Source organism: Indicator indicator, chromosome 28, assembly GCF_027791375.1.
Source record: "Indicator indicator isolate 239-I01 chromosome 28, UM_Iind_1.1, whole genome shotgun sequence".
In the NCBI taxonomy this organism is placed as follows: domain Eukaryota; kingdom Metazoa; phylum Chordata; class Aves; order Piciformes; family Indicatoridae; genus Indicator; species Indicator indicator.
Genome location: NC_072037.1, coordinates 10,102,629 through 10,123,434, shown reverse-complemented (window position 1 = coordinate 10,123,434; position 20,806 = coordinate 10,102,629). Strand labels below are relative to the sequence as shown.

The 20,806-nt window shown below is 54.5% G+C and overlaps 1 protein-coding gene across 1 annotated transcript; it reads left to right on the top strand.

Annotated features, from left to right (window-relative positions):
• Positions 1 to 10,358: 10,358 nt before the first annotated feature.
• Positions 10,359 to 19,280, top strand: AGPAT2 (1-acylglycerol-3-phosphate O-acyltransferase 2). The gene is made up of 6 exons (XM_054393358.1): positions 10,359 to 10,546; positions 15,224 to 15,357; positions 15,848 to 16,023; positions 16,217 to 16,312; positions 17,905 to 17,977; positions 18,825 to 19,280. The coding sequence occupies exons 1-6, from the start codon at positions 10,359 to 10,361 to the stop codon at positions 18,974 to 18,976; spliced, it is 819 nt and encodes a 272-aa protein (XP_054249333.1). The 3' UTR covers positions 18,977 to 19,280.
• The last annotated feature ends 1,526 nt before the right edge of the window (positions 19,281 to 20,806 follow it).

The following is a 20,806-nucleotide window of genomic DNA, read 5'->3' as shown; positions in this document are numbered from 1 at the left end:
CATCCTCACTGGTTGCTACTCACTGTCAAGCATCAAGTGCCCAGGGACTACTTACCAAAAGCCTTTGCCGGCCTCATCAGAACAGGGGCAATAAATAATGAGCATCAGAACAAAATGGAATCAACACACCCCAGCTCTGTGGCTTGTTTGCTGCCTTTTCTCACCATGGAGGTGACCCCTGCTACTCTCACACCAGGCAAGGCCAGCTCAGCACCATGACCTCTGTGCTCACCTCCTGCCCAGCCAACACTGCCCACAGCATTGCTTTGGTACCAGGACCAGGTTAATGTCACCTCATCCTCCTCCAGCTCTTGTTTGTGCAGGTTTTTATGTTCTGCTGAAGCCAGGGTGGTTCTCTGGAGCTTACACAGCTTATTTTTAGTTTTAATTAGCACAGTAAAAGAGTCAGCCTCTGTGTTTTTTATTTATTTTATGGTGGGGTTGGTAATTTGGAAAACAGCAGGGACAGGAAGATGCATTGCTGGGTGCCTGGTAGCTGAGCCAGCTGTGAGGATGAGGAGGGTTCCCAGAGGGCCCAGTGCTGCTTCCCTTCACAGCTACAGTAAAGCAGCTCCTCTGCTCAAGCACTAATAAATCCCTTACTTCTCTCCCAGCCAGAAGATGGTGATTTGCACGCTTGCCTGAGCCTTCCTCAACGAGATTTACCTCCCAGCACCTTCAGTGCATCTCAGAAGGCTGAGCAGCAGCTTTCCTGCCCTACCCACCCTGGATCCTTCACCTCCACCTCAATTCCTGCCTGCTGAAACTCAGCAGAACTAAGCACAGAAGATGCCTTTTGGTAGCTGTCCTGCTGGGGCAGTTGTCTGTAGTAAAGACACACATGGCCTGGGCTCAACAGCAGCCTCCTGCTGCAGTTCCCTGTGCCTTGAGCCCTGATCTGGGGGTGGGGGGCTGAGCACTGTGCATGCAGGCAGAATGAGTCCTTCATAAGAGACAGGAAATGAGATGCCTGGGCCAAAGCTGAGAGAGGCCTGAAATGCCACGATCTCAGCTGCAGGGCTCTGCAATGTTCAGGGGTGGATTGTCCAGAGAATCTAATTAGGACTGAGCAGACCTTCCCGAGCTGTAACACACCAAGTAATTAAGTGATTAGTATTGACCACTGGAATGCTTGACGAGCAGTTATCACTGAATGATTAATTAATCCAATCAAAAGAGTAACACACATTCTGCAGGTGTGATTCTATCTTATATTCCATGTGCACAGGCAGGAAGATCTCTCCCCACAGTGCCCATCTCCTGTTTGTATCCCAGGCACGTGGAGGACCTGGCACCAGAGAAGCTTGCATTGCTATCCCCCTCCTGCAGCCTGGGCTGCCCTATGCCAGGGGTCTCTCCCCTTCCCAAACCCTCCAGGCACTGCCAGGCTGGTCTCCCAGCAGCAGGCAGGCATCCAGAGCTGCTTTGTGTGGTGTGGAGATGGGGACCATGGTCCCCCAGCATCTGTCAGCATCTAGAAGATGCATAAAGCAGTCAGTGCTGATCTCCTTGCTGGGGATCCTTCACTTGCTTCCTTGATGAAGTCTCTTCAGTTTCTCCTGATCACTCAGCCCACAGAAGCCCTGCTAATGTCTGCTAAACCCACAGCATGCTGCACACTCACCTCTGATCACTTCTCGGCCATGAGGTTGCTCCGCCAGGGCACAGGAGCTCTCAGGGCACCCACAGCCCTGTAAGGGCCATTTGCTGGCCCATAATATCCACCCAATTACACAATAATGTTTTCTCTTGCCAGCTAGTGCTAGCAGCAAGGCACAGAGCAGCGCTGACCTGTGAGCAAGGACCTCCACCCAGCCAGCCCTTTGTGCCCTCCACAGCACCTTCTACCACCTGCCTTCCTCTGGGCAGGATGCCAGTGATGGGGGACAGCTGGGGACAGCACAGCCCAAGGCCCTGTGCGCAGGGCCACCACCTGCAGTGCACAGACCTGCTGTCTGGCAGTGGGGTGCAGAACCCAGAACCAAAAGAGGGGCCCAAGCTCACCCCCTCCCCACGCTCTCCCCTCTCCGAGCGATGCCGGCAGAACCAGCTCCATGGCCCCGGTTCCTGCCCTGGGGGATGTGATGGCACCCGGCACTCCCAGGCGCTGCCGCAGCTCAGGAAATGATGGATCCAGGCTCTAACGCTCTTTTCAGTGCGTCCTTTAAGGATCTGAGGCTGATCGCCCGAGCTTCCTGCTCGGCACCCGCAGCTGGCTCCGCACAACGCCGCAGCTGCCTCTGCCGGGCCCTGGTGGGGCTGAGCGCAGCGGTTATAATTAGAAATGCTAATCAGCTCTTGTGTTTCTGGCTTGATAGCCCTGCCACCCCCAGCACGATCTTCCCTCCAATCTGTCCTATGCTCACCCCCTCGGCTGCCTCTCCAAATCCCAGCTCCACGTAATTAAACACTATGGAATTAGGGCGGGAGGCAAAAACTGGAGCTGCTGGGGCTCCTCACATGCTTTGGGCCAGGCGTGCAGAGCTTGTTTAGGATGGTTTGGGGGTCTCACTCTCCATTCACCACCAACCACTGGGCTGGGGACACCTCAGGGACACCCCTGCCTGTCACCAAGAGCCCTGGCACTGAACCATGGGGTGCAAGGGGGGCAGCCCAAGAGGCAGTGCTGGGGTTAAAGGCAAAGGATGGTGGCTGTGGCTGAGAGCCCTGCAGCTTTGCCAGCCCAACAGCTCTGGAAGGAGAGCTGCTCTCATTAGGATTTCTGTCATGTGCCAGCCGTGGGCTCTTCCCAGCTGAGGAGGAAAAGGAGCTTGCAAAGGAGCACGGAGGCTGAGCAAGCAGATCCCTGCACAGGCTTAGCTGGTTGCAGAGTTATTTATCATCAGAGCTTGCACTAGGAGACACAGCCCAGGGGATTTCTCCCTCTCCAGTGCCTGCAGGCAGCTCCTGACAGCCCCCAGCCCCTCTGCATGGCTCCCTGCCCTGAGGCAGAGTGATCCTGTTGCTGCAAGAGCCAGGACACAGCCTTCTTTTTTTCACTGAAACAGTGGCCAGGGAGTGGAACAGGCTTCCCAGGGAGGTGGTGGAGTCACCAGCCCTGCAGGTGTTCAAGAAATGTGTTGCCATAGCATTTTGGGACATGGTTTCATGGCTATGGTGGTGTTGGGTTGATGGCTGGACTCAATAATCTTAGAGGTCTTTTCCAATTCTGCTTCCTGGGCAGCCTGTTCCAATGCCTGACCACCAATAAATCTTTCCTAATATCCAACCTAAACCTCCCCTGGCACAATTTCAGGCCATTTCCTCCTGTCCTATCACCTGATATTAGACACAAGAGACCAACCCCCACCTCACCACAGCCTCCTTCCAGGGAGTTGCAGAGAGCAGCTTGGCCTCCTCTTCTCCACACCACATAACCCCAGATCCTTCAGCTGCTCCTCACCAGACCTGTTCTCCAGACCCTTCATCAGCTTTTTTGCCCTTCCCTGCACCCCCTCCAGCACCTCAATGACCTTCTTTGAGTGAAGGGCCCCAAAACTGAACACCTCCTCCCCACACACCATGACTTCTGGAGCAACAGAAATAGTAGAATCAAGAAGGTACCACAAGAAGGGGGCCAGGAGGGACAGAGCATGGTGGGTGCAGTGGTAACAGCCTCCTGAAAAGGCCCTGGCAGCACTGGGAAAGCTCCAGGGACAAGTGGGATTGGATTTGTCATGACTAATTGAGTCCCTGCAGCACTGAGGTGCAGGTTTCACACATCATGTGAGCAGGGTCCCAAGCATCCAGGAATTAACGAGGGTCTGACCCTGTCTGTGCAGCCACCTGAGTTCTACCAGCACAGACAGCTGGGCTTAAGAGGCCCCTTTATTCTTTACATATCAGATCAATCCAGATAGTTATCATCTGCTCCTTGTGAAATCTTGGAGCAGACTTTGCTACCTGGCTAGCTCAAGGGGGGAAAAAAGCAAGCAAGAGGGAGAGGTCATGATGAACTATTGATTGAGTGCTGCTCCCAGAGATGGCTTCTGCAAAGAACTCACCCGGGACAGTTTGCCTCTGTATCTCTCACTAATGCTGCCCCATTGATCTTCCCTGACAGGCAGCAACTACAAGGTTTTTTTTAGCTGGAGTCATTAAGAGGCATTAATCAATAACAAGGGAAACAGAGAGAGAGAAACTGTTTGTTTCATGGAGATATATTCCCCCTGTGGATCTCAGCCCATTGGTGTGTGTGGTTTACTTCCAGCAGCCACAGAAACCTGCCAGGAAAAGAATTCACCTTCTGTTGGACTCTGGCACTTGGAGGAGATCCTGAGTTTGCTGCAATATGCTGGCAGCTGTGCAATGAGAGAGGACCAGCTGTTGAGTTCATGACATCCAATTCCAGGTACCCCAGCATCCTACCTGGCACTCTGAATCACCCAGGCCCTCTGTTCTCACAGAGTATCCCAGGAAGAGCTAGGTACTGATTTCACGTGCCCAAAGTGCTGGATACTGGTTTCACATCAGGCTTCTGCCCAGTCCACCTCGCAGTGGTGCAATGGTTGAGAGCAGCTTGCTGAATGATCCAGCCCCCTGTTTGAGCTCAGGTTCTGCCCAGTGGCTCAGCCCACAGTGCTGTAGGTAAGACCTGGAGCCCATTCCTGTGGCAAGACTGGAGCTTCTTTGTGAGGGAAATGGTCCTCCTGCTCTTTGCCATTGCTTCCTGCCCTGCCCCAACACTGTCAGTACATTTCCATGGCTGGGTGGCAGCAACAACCATTTTTCCTCTCCAAGCAGCTCCTGTGCTCAGCCCCAGCAAGTGTCTGTGCAGGTGCTGGAGCCCATTTTTTCCTTGGAGAGCTGGAAAAAGGAGCTGGTCATGTGGTTAGGAGCGGGAGGATGGGATTGCCTTCAAAGCCAACCACCTGCTGCAGGCAAAGCAACCAGCAGCTTCAGGGCATTCTTAGGTCATGGAGGTGCTGCAGGCTCCTACATGGGCTGAGCTCAGCTTGGGGAACAGCCTGTGAGGAAGGAGCTGAGCTGCTACTTAATTGCTCTTGTGGACTTAGCCCAGAGGACATGCAGTACTGCTGTGTCCCACGGCGCTAGCACACCCTGTGGCACTGCACCAGCAGGTCTGGCAGCCTGGGAATGCCATGCTCAGCATGCTGCTGGCTGCCTACATACTGCAGGGAGCACAGGGAAGGAGCACAGCTCCTGTGGACAGGGTCTGCACTGATGCCTCAGAGTAAAGGAAATGCTCTTCTGGAGGCAGGAATGGAGATCCCAATGGAGACCTGCTTCCCTTTCCTCCCTAGGGCACATCTTGCCTCAACTCCCGAAGTTCCAACCTCCTGCTGCTCCAGCAGTAATTAGAGCAGCTCCCAGGGAGAAGGGGATCTCCATCTTTGCTGTAATTACAGCTCCATGTCCACAGCACAGGGATCAGAGGCAGCAGAGGAGGAGAGGAGGATGTTGCTGTCTCAGAAGCAGGTTGCACCGCGGTGCACGCAGCAGGCACGATCAGACACACACTGGCCATAAGCACCCAACAGAGCCTTGAGCATGCTCAGAGCTCAGCACCACCACCTGAATCTAGCCCAGATAGAGCAAGCTGTACTGCTGCTGGCTGCTGACTCCCTTCCATGGGAGTCTCTGATGTGGGACGTGTAGCAAATGCCTCATCAGTTCCAGGCTGCCCATCAAGAGAAGACCTTGGCCAACAGCTTTACTTTCCCTGTTCAGGCCATCAGTCTCCAGGTCAACCACCCAGCCCCTTCCACCAGCACAAAATCCGTTAGAAACAATTTGATTTCCTTTATTTACAGATGACATTTGGGGAAAAGCCTAATCCTATTGCAACTGGAACAAAACAACCAACAGTCATTCCAATTTTGTAACCTTGGGGCTGCAGCCAGACAAGATGCTCTTTCCTAGCCTGTGTCCTGTGCTTGGTACACTCCCATTTCACCCAGAGCCTCTCCTGGTGAGAGATGTCTTGGAGGGCACCTCAGGTGCAGAAGGATTTCCAGTCATTGCTGATGATGGCATTTCTGTGGCTGATCATAAAGCCAAGAGTGTTATCCTTGACCTTAATTTTCTGATATCTCACAATAACGTGGCAGTATCTTTTATCTGTCTTAATTTATTACTTCCTTTGGAAACAACTTGTGACCTCACTCCTGATGCCTAGCTCCTGACTGGGAAAGAAACAGAGCCAGGGAGAACATCTCCCACACATGCGGGGAAGGGATGAGAGGGAAAGCACTCAGTGGGAAGGGAAGGGAAGGGAAGGGAAGGGAAGGGAAGGGAAGGGAAGGGAAGGGAAGGGAAGGGAAGGGAAGGGAAGGGAAGGGAAGGGAAGGGAAGGGAAGGGAAGGGAAGGGAAGGGAAGGGAAGGGAAGGGAAGGGAAGGGAAGGGAAGGGAAGGGAAGGGAAGGGAAGGAGAGATGTGTCCATCGCCTGGCAGCAGCATGCAGGGCTGAGCAGGTATGGAGCAGCAGGAGGCTCCAGGCTGGGCAGGTGGGTGTTCAATGAGGACCCCCTGTGCTGAAGGAGGGCTGGCTCCATTTCACTCCCCATTGCCTCACCATGCAGCTGCCCTTGACTTCCCGTGGTGTCTTTGGCAGCTCTCCTCAGCACCCTGCTTCTCTTCACCTCTGCCAAAGGACATGTGTTGAAAGCAGCAGCTGGGTTTGGTGACATTCAAAGCAGGGGCAGGAGAAAGCAGCCAGCCAAGCTTCTTCATTCTGGGCCATGTTGAGGCAAGCATGTGAGTGGCTTGTGAGCCCACCCAAACAGGGCTGATAGTGCAGGCAGCATGAAGCCCTGGCTTGCTCAAGCTCCTAGACAGCAACCCCTGCTGCAAAGCAGCCTTGTTTGTTGTAGACTTGGGGACAGTAAGATGAGCCAATTTCAGACCATTTCCTCTCCTTCTATCACCTGATACTAGGGAAAAGAGACCAACCTCCACCTCACTCCAACTTCCTTTCAGGAGCTGTAGAGAGCAATGAGGTCTCCCCTCAGCCTCCTCTTCTCTGGACTAAACAATCCCAGTTCCCTCAGCTGCTCTTCATAAGACTTGCTCTATTTAAAGGCAGCCTTTCAAGGTCCCTGCTGAGGGTGCTGGAAGGCACTGGGTGCCACATGCACCTTCAACAGGCAGCACCTGCCACAGAGAATTTACTGCCTGGGTGCTTGCCCCTGCCAGCATTCCTGGCCCCCCTCAGCTAGACAACCTGCAGGGTACACTTGCAATGCCTCTAAATAATTCAGTCAGAGGTTTTAACTATGCCAAACATGCAGCACAATCTGGTAAGCTGGTGGGGTTTTGAGGAGAGTTTGGAACAGCTTCTTTCTGGCTGCTGGAGCTTGGGAGGGTAGGGAAGAGGTTACCTTTGCCTCTGCCCAAAAATGGCTGAGTTTCAGGGGTGATGATGCACTCCCTGGTGCATTTTGCAGCATGCTGAGGCTTGCAGGCCCTCTTCCATCAGGCAGTTTGTTATGATAATGTTAACACACAGGCTGTCGTCATCTGGCAGCGTAACCATCGGCCTCATGAAATAACGCAGTGTGACAGCTCCGCTCGCTAGCGGGCAGGCCCCTGTCTGCCTTCTAATCTGGCATCAGAAATCACTCCCCTTCCTTCAGATACAGCCTAATATTAAAGGCTTCATTTGCATTACTCTGGATAATCCATTGGGAGAGCGTGGAGAGAAGGGAATTACAGCCAAACTCCTTTAGGAGCCCACACAGCAAGCAACCACACAACCACCATCCCCACACAGTACATTGCAGCCATGCTGGCAGTTGCATTGCATTTTCATAGAACCATAGAATTCTTTTGGTTGGAGAAGACTTCTAAGATCATCAAGTCCAACCATTGACCTAACACCACCATGGCAGTTAAACCATGTCCTCAAGTGCCATGTCCACACGTTTCTTGAATGCCTGCAGGCACTGGGACTCCACCACCTCCCTGGGCAGCCTGTTCTGATCCCTGACCACTCTTGCAGCATAGAAATTTTTCCTAATCTCCAACCTAAACCTCCTCTGGCACAATTTCAGGCCGTTTGCTCTCATTTTATCACCTGAAACCAGAGAGAAGAGACCAACCCCTACCTCACTACAACCTCCCTTCAGAGTTGTACAGAGCAATGAGGTCTCCCCTCAGCCTCCTCTTGTCCATACTAAACAACCCCAGCTTCCTCAGCTGCTCCTCACCAGACCTTTTCTCCAGACCCTTCACCAGCTTTGTTGCGCTTCTCTGGACACACTCCAGCAATTAATGTCTTAACGTCCACCAATGGCATTTGCAAGTGGAGTAGGTTGGCTCAGACAGACAGATGGAACAGAACAGTTTGCCCAGGGAGGTGGTGGAGTGACTATCCCTGGAGGTGTTCAAGAAACCTGTGGCCACAGCACTCTGGGACATGGTTTAATGGCCCTGATAGTCTTAGCTTGACAACTGGACTCGATGATCTGAGAGGCCTTTTCCAACTGAAACAATTCTCTGATTCTATCTCCAGTGACTTTCTTCTCATGTCAATAGAAGCAAAAAATCACGAGGATAATGCAGAATTGCTGCAGGCCAGCGTGTGTTCAGCTGGAAAGGTCTCAGTGACTTCCAGGCATATGCTGGCTGGCACAATGCTGGAGCCAGGCTCTCTGAACAGCCTGCACGACGTGGGCCAGAGGGATTAATCTAATGCTGTGTCGAGATGCTAATACAATAAAGGTTCTTTGTGGCCTTAGCTGGAATCATGAGACCAGCTCTAAGATGTCATTGCCTGGCAGCTGTAGGGAGTGCTGGCCTCCAGCTCTCCAGTGAGAAGCTTGTCTCCTGCTTCAAGCATTAAAGCTGCTGAGGAGCAGTAAAAATGCAGGGATCCCACCTCTGTTTTGCTGGCAGCTCGTTTGGGAGCAGCCTCCACCTCTGTCATTGAGTCTAGGGAGAATCAAGGCTTGTTTGTAAAGGAGCAATTCCTTTTCCTTGAGTTTTCCAGCTGCAAAGAGGCTCATAGACTCACAGCCTGGCTTGAGTTGGAAGGGATATTTAAAGGTCATCTTGTCCAACCTGCCTGCAGTCAGCAGGGGCATCTGCAACTAGAGCTGGTTGCTCAGAGCCCCAAACAACCTGACCTGCAATGGTTTTAGGGATAGGGCATCTCCCACCTCTCTAGACAACCTGTGCCAGGGTCTCACCACCCTCAGTGTAAACAGTTTCTTCCTTCTCTCTAGTCTAAATCTCCCTCTTTTAGTTTCAAACCATCATTCCTTGTCCTGTCACAACAGGACCTTCTAAAAAGTCTTTCCTCATCTTTCTTATTGGCCTCTTTAAGTACTGAAAGGCCACAAAAAGGTCTCCCCAGAGCTTTCTCTTCTCCAGGCTGAACAACTCCACCTCTTTCATCTTGGCCTCAGGATGTTCTGGACTATGGTCTCAGGATCACACTGTACCCTGGTGAAACCACCACCACCATGGGCTGGGGCTTTGGTATAAGAAGTGTTGCAAAACCTGCTGAGGCCAGGGAAACATCAAACAGCTTGTGTCAGTTTCTGTAGATGCACTTTTATCTCCCTTGCCAGTTTCACACCCACATAGCTGCTGGGCCTGATCCTGACCTAATCCCAGTGCCAGTGGGGAAAGCTCCATCCCACTCAGCACATTTGTGCAAGTGGAAAACCAGCACCAAGCTCCAGTGGGGAATATGGGTGAGACGAGGGGCAGGGAGATGTGGTGAGTGGGGATCTGTCACAAAAATTTGCAGCTGACCCATGCTGATCTTAGTCAGTTGTGAATTTTTGTGGCAGACCCAAAAATGCCTCACCATGCCAAGAGGGACCCAAAGAGCTTACATGGCACCATGAGGGGACCCAGAACCCCCACATAATGACAAGAGGGCACCCAAAATCTCCACCTAAGGACACCACATGGCACTGTAAAGGTCCCGAAGACCCAATGCAGCACCATAAGGGGTTCTACAGCCCTCCTCATCGTGCCATGAGGGGACCCAGACACATAGCACCACAGCTCATAGAATTGGTTTGGTTGGAAAGGACCTCCAAGATCATTGAATCCAGCTGTTGACCTAACACCAGTGTCGAGCACAGGGGGACAGTCACTTCCCCATTCCTGCTGGCCACACAAGAGGCAACTCAAGCTCCCGCGGGGCTCCGTGCGGGGACCCAATTCCCTGCTCTTCGCGCCATGAGGATCCCCCAAGCTCTCCGAGGGGAACGGCACACGGAGCAGAGGGTGGGGCGGCAGGGGAGGGGCGGGGCGGCAGGGGCGGGACCCCGCCCACATAGGCGGGAGCAGCCGGGGCCGCTTGGCGCGGCAGAGGCGGCCGCGGGGTTTCCTCGGCCGGGCCGCGCAGAGCTGGGCAGGGCCGGGAGGGGTAAGCGGCAGCATGGAGCTGGGATGGCTGCTGTGGGGCGCGGCGGTGCTGTTGCTGCTCCATCTCGTGATGGAGCTCAGCCCGGCCGTCAACTTCGCTGTCCGCATCGGCTTCTACTGCCTGCTGTGCTTGGTCAGCTCGGTGCTGACGGTTCCCGTCTGCCTCATCGTCAACGGCGGCCGCTCCGTCAAGAACATGAAGTAAGAGGAAGAGGAGGGAGGGGAGTGCAGCCGAGGAGGGCTGGGGGTGGGAGTAGTGTCAGAGCTGAGGCGCGGGAGGGTGAAACACAACCTGGGGAGATCGGTTTCAGTGCCAGCCTCAGCGCGGCTGGTTGGGGACGGGGGGGGTGATGGTGGCCTCCTTTACCTCGGGTCTGTGATGGCAGAAAGTGGAGGCAGCAAGGTGGGCTCTTGGCTCCTGGAGGAGGCTGGGCGATGTGGTAAGGGGCTGCTGTAGCCCACGGCTTGTATTAAGATTAGCATGGCCAGAAGGGCTAGAGCTGGGATCGTCCCCCTGTACTTGGCACTGGAGAGGCCACACCTTGAATACTGGGCTCGGTTTTGAGCCTCTTGCTCCAAGAAGGACATTGAGCAGCTGGAGCAGGCCCAGAGAAGAGCAACAAAGCTGGGGAAGGGTCTGGAGAATAGGGCTGGGGAGGAACAGCTGATAAACCTGAGGTTTCTCCTTTCCTCCTGGAGAAAAGGAGGCAGAGGGGAGACCTTCTGGCTCTCTACAGCTTCCTGAAAGGAGGTTGGAGTGAGGTGGGGCTCGGTCTTCCAGGTAACAAGTGACAGAACAATAGGAGACAGCATATGGGTACACCAGGGAAGGCTAAGGTTGGATATTAGGGACAATTTCATCCCCAAAAGAGCTGTCAAAGCCTGGAACGGGCTGCCCAGGACAGTGTTGGTGTCCCCATCCCTGGAAGGATTTAAAAGCCAGGTGGATGTGGTGCCGAAGGACACAGTTTAGTGGTGACCTGTCAGGGCAGGGTTAATGTCCTCACCCATGGCAGGGGGGTTGGAACTAGATGATCCTTGAGGTCACTTCCAACCCTAACAATTCTATGATTCTGTAATGGTTGAACTTGATCTGAAAAGTCTCTTCTAACCAAAACAATTCTGTGGCTGTGCACTTGCCTTTGGAGAACCCCAAGTGGGGCTGATCACCCATCAGAGGTGTTTAGAAGTTTCCATGGTGGTGGCAAGCAGCTGTGCTTCTGTGGCCACACAGGTTTGGGGGAAAGCTGCATGACAGCAATGCCTGTCTGGGGCATTTTTCCCCCTCCAGCCCTGCCTTGCTGGCAGATGGTGTCTAATGTGCTGCCTTCAGCCTGGTGCAAAGAGCCAGGCAGCTGCCCAGGGCACGCTTGTTGCTGTCAGGCCTTGCTGTGTCTGTCCTTCAACAGGATGCCTGGAGCAGTGGCTGAGGAGCTGCTGGCGAAATGCAGCTCTGCTACAAGCAAAGGCACGTTTTAAGGGCAGAGCTGGCAGCACAGGAGAACGTGGGCTCCTTGCTTTGCTCTCCATTAGGCAGCTTTTGACCTATTCTAACTGCCAGTGTCCAGGTCATATTGTATGGGTGTGGGGGAAAGGGGAGCCCAGTTGCCTGAATGCATCATTTGAGATCAAAGGTTAGGCAGTGTCTCATACAGTGGAGCTGGACTTTGTTTTGTGGTGCAGCTGCTACAGGCAGGGCTCAAGGTGGAGTGAGTGGGCCTAGGGCTCCAAGGTGTTGCCTTGTGGGCTCTGCCCTGCCTGCCCAAGCTGATGGTCTGTGATCCACTCTGATGCCCTGGCCCCAGGCATTGGAAACAGCAAACTGCTCTGTAATCTCCAGCCTAGTTCTATCTCCAGTTTTGGGATGCTGTGGCTTGCTCAGGAGCAGCTTTGCAATGCACAGCCAGCTTTGCAGTGGGGGAATTTATGATGTCAGTTAGAGAGGCACTCTCTTGTTTGGTTGTGTTTTCTTATTTTTTCATTTCCAAAACTTTGCAAATCTCCTGTAAACTTAAAAGGATTTTTTTGGGAGCAAGAACTTCTTGGACTGGACAACTCCTTGTGTTGAAAGTCAGAGATGAATGTTGGCCAGAACCACCCTTTTCCTGTAACTTAAGCCCATTGCTTCCATGTGCTTGGCACTGGCTGCTGATCCTGGTTGTGTATCCCAGTCCCTGGGAGGTCTGTGGCAGAGGTGATGCAGTGAGCTCCTGATTTCTACAACATCCCAGTCTGCTTAGTCCAGCTTGGGGAAGGAGATTGGAGCAGAGCATATGCTGGTGGATGGACAGTGATAACAGCCTCACTGCCCAGGACATAACACTCTGTCCTTGCTGTGCTCTTGGCTCCAGTGCTAAGCTGGTAGAACTTGGAAGAGGTTGCCTGCTGTGTCTGATGGAGATAGAGCTGTTTATCTAGTGGTGAAACCTCTTGCAAGAGCTTGCAATCTGTTAATCATGCTTCATTAATCTGTGAAAATCAGAGCATCCTAAAAAAGCCTCTGTCACAGGCCGTGGAGCAGGGCACTGTGAAGCTGGGGGCTGCTGGCTTTCAGGCTCTGTCTGCTACAGATGCACTCAAAAGTCACGTTCTCTCCCATTTTTCTGCCCCTTCCTTGTGTCTGGCAATAAGTGCATCAGGTTTCCATCTCTCTGCAGCTGTGACTGCACCAAGTCAGGACCATCCACCCTGGTGGAGAAGCTGCTTGCTGAGTTGGAGGGGGGTAGGACCCATCTGCTTAACCCTGGGGATGACGTGGCCAGCTCAGCAGGGCTGCCAGGCACTTGGTGGTTCTTAATTTGATCTGAGCTCTGCCCCTTCACCTCTTTCAGTGGCTCAGGCCACAGCTTGTGCAAGGAGATACTGGTTTCTTACTGGCAGGAGGAAGTTGGATGGTTGCTCTTGAGTAATGTGTAACCAGCCTCTCCCGGCAGCTGCCGAGCGGTGTGACTTCCAGAGCAGTGACCTCTTTTTTTGGTTGGCAGTCAGAAGGGAGGAGAAGTGGGATTTAGGTCGGTCTGGTGGCATGGCATCCATCATGACCTCACTGATTTGTCACCCTGCCCCTCTTCACCTGGAGTGCACTGCCACAATCTCCGTGCAAAGCTGTGGTGCTCAGGAGCTCTGTGACCTGTGGTGCACATCCCTGTGTCCTGCCCCTGGGTGCGGCTCTGACCTTTGCTGCAAGCTTGAATGATGGCAACTGATGGCAGTGGTGACACTCAGCTGTCACCTGCAGGCATTGGCCTGGCCTGAACTCCAGGGTCAAAGCCAGTGCCTGGGTGGTCTGCATGGTGAGGCACCCCACAGAGGTATGAACCCCACTGTGGGTAGGAGCAAGCTGTGGAAAGTTGTGCTGATAGAGGTGTGAAGAGCTGAATGCAGGAGTGGGGATACTCTTATAGAGCAGATGTTGGGAGCTGCTGCTAAGCCAGAAGGAAAAACTGGCTGGGTGCTGACCACCTGCCCTGGATGACAGGGATGCTTCCCAGGCTGGTGGTGCCATGCAGCTCTCCAGCTAGGCCCTGTGGTGGGGGAGAAGCTGACGCTGTCCCTCAATCTCTTCCTGCAAGGAGGAAATCTCCACCCCCTGTGTGTCAGGGAGAGAAGACAGGCCCTGAGGCAGGGCATTCAGATGCTTGCTGGAAGGGCAGGTCAGCTCCTGAATCTGCTGCAGGGGAGAGCAGAGCTGGTGGCTGCCTCTGGGAACTTTGTTTGCGTGCAAGCTCCTCTCTGTCTCCTGTCCTAGCAAACGGCTGCCCAAAATAGCCTCTGTGTGCTGCCAGCTTCTGACTGTGTCCTTTGGCCGAGTTGGAGGGTCCTCAGCTCCCACCTGTCTGGGGGTGGTGTAGATGGGCCCTGCTCCCATGGGCTGGCTGGGTCTGGGTGTGCTCAGCAAGGGCATGGCAACCAGCTCGATGCCTTGGCAGGGCTGAGTGGAGCTGCTCCTGTCTCCTGCCAGCTGGACCCCCAGCCCTTGAGGGGAAGGCTGGGAGCGTTGTGGACAGACCTGTAGATCCACTGAGGAAGAAGCTACTTGAAGATGGCTTTGCTTGGGGGCATGTGGCCTCTGCCAAGCTGCATGGGGAGCATCCCACATGCTGCTTCCATCCGTGTGTTGTACAGGGAAATGCTTCTTATCTTCATCCTCCTCCTTTCTGGAACTCCCATGGGGTAATGCAACCCCATGCTTGTATTGGTAGGCAGCACCTTCCAGCAGTGCAAGGAGCAGAGCTGGCAGAGCCTGCCTTGGGCACAGAGCAGGGAGGCCCCAGTTTCCATGTGCTGAGGAATGGCAGCTCCTGGAGCAGCTGAGCAACTTATGAGGCTTCGACTGTAGGAGGAAAACATCACTAGCATGGGAGCAAACTACAGCTGTGGCACAAACAGCACCCAGTGAGTGGGACTGGCAGGAGGAGGAGTGGTCCTTGATCCAATTTAAAACCAGCAACTCTCCCTGCTGGACACTGGAGGGATTCCAGTTGGCCCTCTGTTTGCAGGGTTCTCACATTCTGTGATTCTGTGATTCTGTTCCTGCAGCTGCACTAGGCTGGGCTTGCCTATTCCAAAGAGCTGGTGGTGAGCTGCTACTGTCAGCTTGAAGGAAGAAGCATGAACCATGGGGTCTGGCTGTGTGGCCTTCAGTTACAGTTGGCTTCCCCCAAGCTTCCAGTGAAATTCCTGCACTGGGAGTGGACAGGGCTCAGCATGCAAATGAAGCACCCTGAGCACATGGGACCATGCAGGGTGGATCACAGGGCAAATCAAGCTGGAGGCTCTCTGTCCAGACAGCTGCTCTTGTCTTCCCCCTCCCCTGGGTATAGCAGACCCTGTCACCTCCCTGTCCTGCTGCTGTCTGACTGTTCCTCTCTTCTGCAGAATCATTAAAACTGTGCTCAAAACCTTCAAGTATTTACTTGGCGTGAGGTTTGAGGTGAAGGGACTGGAAAACTTCAACATGGATGGTCCTGCTATCATTGTATCCAACCACCAGAGCATCCTGGACATGATGGGTGAGTTGCTGGTGGGAGGGAGGGAGCAGGTCAGCTGGCCACCATCAGAAGTGCTGCTCACAGCTGCTGCCCTGGCTGGTCTGTCCTGCTGAGCCAGCTGCTCCAGCTGCATCAGTGCTGGCTGCAGGGAGGGTGTCCCCTCACCCTGAGCAGTCACAGCCCCCTGGTACTGCTCAGCTTTGGGTGATTCTTGGCTCCCTGTTACCTCCCTGCTTTGCTGTCAGCCTGGCTGGCCCAGGGCTGTGGTGGCCCTGCTGTGCACCCAGCAGGGAGCTGTCTCTTGAGTGGTCCGCAGGCGCTGCAGCCACCCTGCCCCTGGGATCCTCCTGTGTGCTGAGTCTTCCCCTGCTCTCCTGCAGCAGAAGCCAGCAGAGAAGCCCCCACTGGCCTCTCCCTGTTAGTCCCCTCCACACCTCAGGTCTGCTCTCTTTGTCCATCTGAGTGCAGGCTGGGGGTGGCTGCTGGTTCTCACCCTCTGCCATCCCATTAGGCCTGATGGAGATCCTGCCTGACAACTGTGCCCAGGTGGCCAAGAAGGAGCTGATGTACGCTGGCACCGTGGGGCTCGTCATCTACCTCGGTGGAGTCATCTTCATCAACAGGAAGAGCACCAGCAGTGCCAAGATGGTGATGTCAGAGGTGGCCAAGACCATGGCAAGTGACAAAGTGAGTGTAACTGTGACACTTGGTGGGTGGCACGTGCCTGGGCATCCCGGAGGGAGGTGGAACTCCTGGCGCTGGCTCGCCTGCAGTGACTGCCACCTGCAGCTCTTGGTGGGGCTGGCTGGTGGCTCAGCCAGCAGGAAAGGGAGCACTGCAGGTGGGTTGCTGGAGCAGAGCCTTCTCTCCCCGTGTGCAGGTGAAGGTGTGGGTGTACCCAGAGGGCACGAGGAACTGCACAGGGGATTTGCTGCCGTTCAAGAAGGGAGCGTTCCACCTTGCTATCCAGGCACAGGTAACAGCAGTGCTTGTCTGCTGCTTGGGGACCCTGAATGCTTTTGCAGTGGTGCTGCAGGCTGCTCAGGCAGTCATGTGGTTTATTTGCTCTCAGGTGTTCTCATGTCACAGCTCAGCTCCTGAACTAAACCACCTTTAGGTGTCACGAGTGCTGCCCAGCACAAGCCCAGAGTCTCTCCCATCCCTGCCAGGAGTGGAGGAGTGACTGCAGGCAGTGGAGCAGCTGCTTCATTCTCAGTCCTGACTGCCCCAGCACGGCATTCCTCCTGCATTCCCAGCTGGAAAGCAGAGCGTGGGGGACAGGGACAGTTGACCCTCTAGCTCTGGGCTGTGCAGGCAGCTGCCTGGCAGTGTCTGTGCCCTGCTTCTGGGAGCATGGCTGTGGCACTGAGCTCGCTTCTGGCAGGAAGCCCAGCAAGTGCTGCACTGTGGGCTTGCCTGGGGAATTCCAAAGCTTTGCTGGGATCCCCAGGTGGCAATGGTGTGGTGTGGATTTGGGGTTGTTAATACTGATGATTTAGAGCAATATCTGGGCTTGCTCAGTGTGGGAATGGCTGCTCCCTCCCAGACAGCCATGTGGCACTTCCTGGGATGTCCTAAGTGCCCTCTCCTCAAGGTGACAACATTCACAAGCAGTTAGCGGGGGAGCAGACAAACTGTCCCTCGGTTTTGGACAGCCAGAGCTGCTGGCCCTCCTGAAGGAGGGATGCTGCCTGCCAGGGCATTGCTCAGGGGCAGTGTGCCAGGGATGCTGGAGACCTGTCTGTGCTGCTCGTGCCCAGGTTGTCACTGGAACCTGAGCCACCCAGCTCAGGGCATCTGGGTGGAGGTGGATGCCTTCCCTTCTGTGCATGCTCTGCTCTGCTTCTGAGGACTGGGAGGACTCAAGGCCTGAGAGAGAAATGCCTTGACTAAATGAGATGATGCTAGAGAAGGGGGTGGGTGCCAGATCTGACCGGGTTCAACTGGCCAAGCCCAGGGTGTAGCCTGCATTGTGCCATCCCCATTCCTGCTGTGGTGATGCAACCAAGGCAGGAGCTGGCAGCTGCTGGAAGGAGGCACAGAGCTCTGCCAACACTCCCTCTGAGTCACCAGCTGTAGATCATGTCTGTGTTGTCAGCAGCACTGAGAAAAGGAATCTGTGCCTGCCCTCCTGGCTGTGTCTCTGCCTGTCTGAAGCTTCCCTGGGAGCAATGGATTACAACTGGTGACTCCCTTCCTTAGGGGCTGGAGGCACAGCAGCTGGCCTGCCCCAAACAAGTGCTTGCACAGCACAGCAAAGCCTGTCAAACAGGCATCCTCCAATGCTTGCAGGTCAGAAAGGGCCTGAGTTTGGAGGCCTGGCTTGGCATGAGAAGCCCTGAGAGGTGGTGCTGACCTCAGGCTGAAGTGTAACTTGGCCCTAATGCCTTGAATGTCCCTGTGCCTTGAGTTGCTGGGGGGGAGTTTCAATCCCATTGGACTCCTGACTGTCCCAGCCTTGTGTGTGCTGTGCCAGGTCAGCTCCTCTGCGTGGGGTTTGCTGCTTGCTTCTGGCCTGCCCTGAGCTGCTGCAGTACAAGTAACTCTTCTTTCTTCTTCCTCCCCAAGGTCCCAGTAATCCCTGTGGTGTACTCCTCCCTCACTACCTTCTATAACCCAAAGAAGAAGCTATTTACATCAGGTACCAAAGAGCCTGAGGGTCTTCACAGTCCCTTGGAGATGGGGTGATGTGGAGATCTGGTTCACAAGGGTGTGAGAGGGAAGCAGAGCTGGGGTGAAGATGAGGAGTCTCTCTGGGAGGTGTGTGGAAATCAGTTCCAAGCAGTGGGCACAAGAGCCTGGGCTGGGTTAGCTCAGGAGTGAATGTAGTGAAAATATGGTGAGGGATGTTTACTTTAAATACCTGAACACTGCTTCTCCCCCTTGGAACTGCCACAGCCCAGGTCACTTGGTGAGGGTTTAAGGGAAGAAGCAAGCATGCTCTGCCTCCTGACCTCTCAAAGCTGGGGCCCCTCAGCAAGCAAAGCAAGGAGTCTGGCTGTGCCAAAGCTCAGGAGTCTGTCAGTACAAATGCTGGGCAGAAAGTTGGCTTTTGGTCAATTCAGAGCAGTAGTTTTCACTTTCAGGAGGACGCTGTGCTTGCCATGCTCCCTGCCTGGGTGGCTGGAGACAGCCAAAGGTTGGAGGACAGAAGCAGATGGAGGGAGCTCCTGAGTTGGTCCTTAGCCCTGGGCTCCTTCTACTTTCTGGCCAGCAGTTGAGTGCAGAGCAGTGACACTGGCCTTGAAGAGGGACAAGCTCTGGCTGAGGTGTCAGTTTGGGCCACAAGGGAAATGCTCTGCTTGCTGCAGCTGTTTGAGGGCAAGATCTAAACCCCAGAGCAATCTCTTGCCCCTGAGACCAGGGGAGCTCCACCTGCACTCCAGAAGTGGACGCTCGAAGCCCTGGGCTGTGCTGGGAGTGGGGAGCAGGGTCTTGGGAGGGCAGAGAAGGTGCATTCCTCACAAGCTTTTGTCCTGCTCCCCCAGGCAAAATCAAGGTTGAGGTTCTGCCTCCTATAGAGACCAAAGGCATGACCTCAGACGACGTCACTGCCCTCACTGACAGATGCTTCCACACCATGAGGGAGACCTTCTTCAGGCTCTCAGGCCGTCCAAGTGAGGCCAAGGACTCATCCTAGATGCTTCTCTGGTGGTGTCACCGTGTGGTGGTGGACTGAAGGGACCTGTCTGTTGCCAAATACCAAAGGAACTTTTCTTCTGCAGTGACTTCTGACTCTGGGAACCCCACGGTCTGGCCCCTGGGGTGCGGAGCCAGCGCTGACGTTCCCCATCGAGTGGATTTCTCTTATGGGTTCCTTATCTCACAATGAAACGTCTCCTTTCTCTGCATTTCTCAGGCATCAAACTTATCCTACCAAAGGGCTCAATGACCAGAGAGGTGAGTTTTCCCTCAGCTCAGGCAGCTGGTGTGGGGTGGCAACAAAAAACCTGGCTGGGGGCAGAGCTCTGCCCCATGGGAGTGTCCTTGCACCAGGCAGCCAGTGCTGGCCCAAGGGGGGAGCCACCAGGCAGCAGCTTGTATCTGCACAACCTTGATGCTGCCCAAACAGGGATGAGAACCAGGTGAAAATCTAGCACCTGGCTCTTCAGTAGCACCTTCCCTGGGCAGCTGGGAGCCATCAGGCACAGTGGAGCTGTTTCTGTGGCAGGGCCTATCTCCCTGAGGGACAGCCTTGGGTCACAGCAGCATCTTGTGCTGGAGCTTTCTGTTGCCCAGGTGCTTTCTCTTCTGAAGGGAACACCATGGCCCAATAACCTCAGCTGAGTTGCAGAGGGGAATGTGTGGAGCCAGTCAGCCTTTGGGCTTGATTATGTCAGAACAAGCACCCCTGAAGGGTGCAGCAGTGGAGGGGGGAGTGGCAGTCTGGCCAAGCCAGCAAAAATGTTCTGAGCAGGGTTTAGCTGTCCAACCCTGCCAGTTCAGTCATCTTCTGGACAAAACCTCACACTTGTTCCTACATTCAGAGCCACCAGCTTGATCTTAAAAGCTTCTCAGATCTGTCAGAGTCCTGGGCAAACCTGTCCTCACGTGTGACCTGTTTGTGGCACACACCCTGCATGATGAGCACCTGGGGTGGCTCAGAGCTTGCTTTGGTGTTGGGAAACCACTGCCAGGAGAAACTTTGCTGCCAGCTCCCTGCCATGGTGGTGGCTCAGCCTGCTTGCAGCAGCCTCCTGGTGTCTAGGGCATGCCTGGCAGATGCAAAGGGCTGTGTGGTGCTTGTCTTTCCACTTGTCATGGTCAGCACTGGCCAAAAGATGGTGCCTGTCCTGCATGTCTCTGCTGATCTCAGTGGAGCTGCTGCTCTGCAAGGCTGTACAACTCCTGCAGAGCTGCAGGGCGGGTGAGCTGCAGCTGGAACAGAGCTGGGAAGGCCTCAGCTCTCCCTTTAGGGAAAACTGGCTCCTTCCCCACTTCAGATAAGGGAGTTTTCCCTGTGCTCTGAAGTGATGGACCTGCAGCACTCCAGGAGCCCTCACTGGGAGCTGCAGAAGTGTTGATGCCCTCTGCAAAGAGCAGGGTTGGCTCAGGCCAATGGTTCCACTGGGAACCTTCAGCTCTAGCTTGGGTTCAGGGAGGCTTTTGCTCTCCTGTTCTGGGCACAGGATGTGTCACCTTGAGATCACCCACCTAGGGCTACTGGGGTACCCATCACAACTGTCTTTATGTTGGTGGAATTGTGATCATGGGGCATTTGGGGGTTAAAGCCTCCACTGGCAAAGGCAGGGAGTTCCCAGAGAGCCTCCCCATGAAAGGGAGCTCCTGGGCTGGGGAGGGCCAGGGGGCTTTATCAGAGTGGCCTTAAAATATAGACTCAGGGTGAGACCTGTCATGGGACAGGTCAGGGTGGGAGGATGGGAACTGAACCAGCACTTTGTAGGAGTGGCAGATAAAGGGCTGTCATGGAGGCTAAACCCAGGAGGGGCCTGGCAGGGCTCCTGGCTGG

What these genes read in the sequence shown, in the direction of transcription:
- AGPAT2 (XM_054393358.1), top strand. Translation starts at nt 10,359, where the DNA reads ATGGAGCTGGGATGGCTGCTGTGGGGCGCGGCGGTGCTGTTGCTGCTC. An exon ending in CGCTCCGTCAAGAACATGAA is followed by an intron (nt 10,547 to 15,223) that starts GTAAGAGGAAGA and finishes TCTCTTCTGCAG; the next exon opens with AATCATTAAAACTGTGCTCA. An exon ending in GAGCATCCTGGACATGATGG is followed by an intron (nt 15,358 to 15,847) that starts GTGAGTTGCTGG and finishes CCATCCCATTAG; the next exon opens with GCCTGATGGAGATCCTGCCT.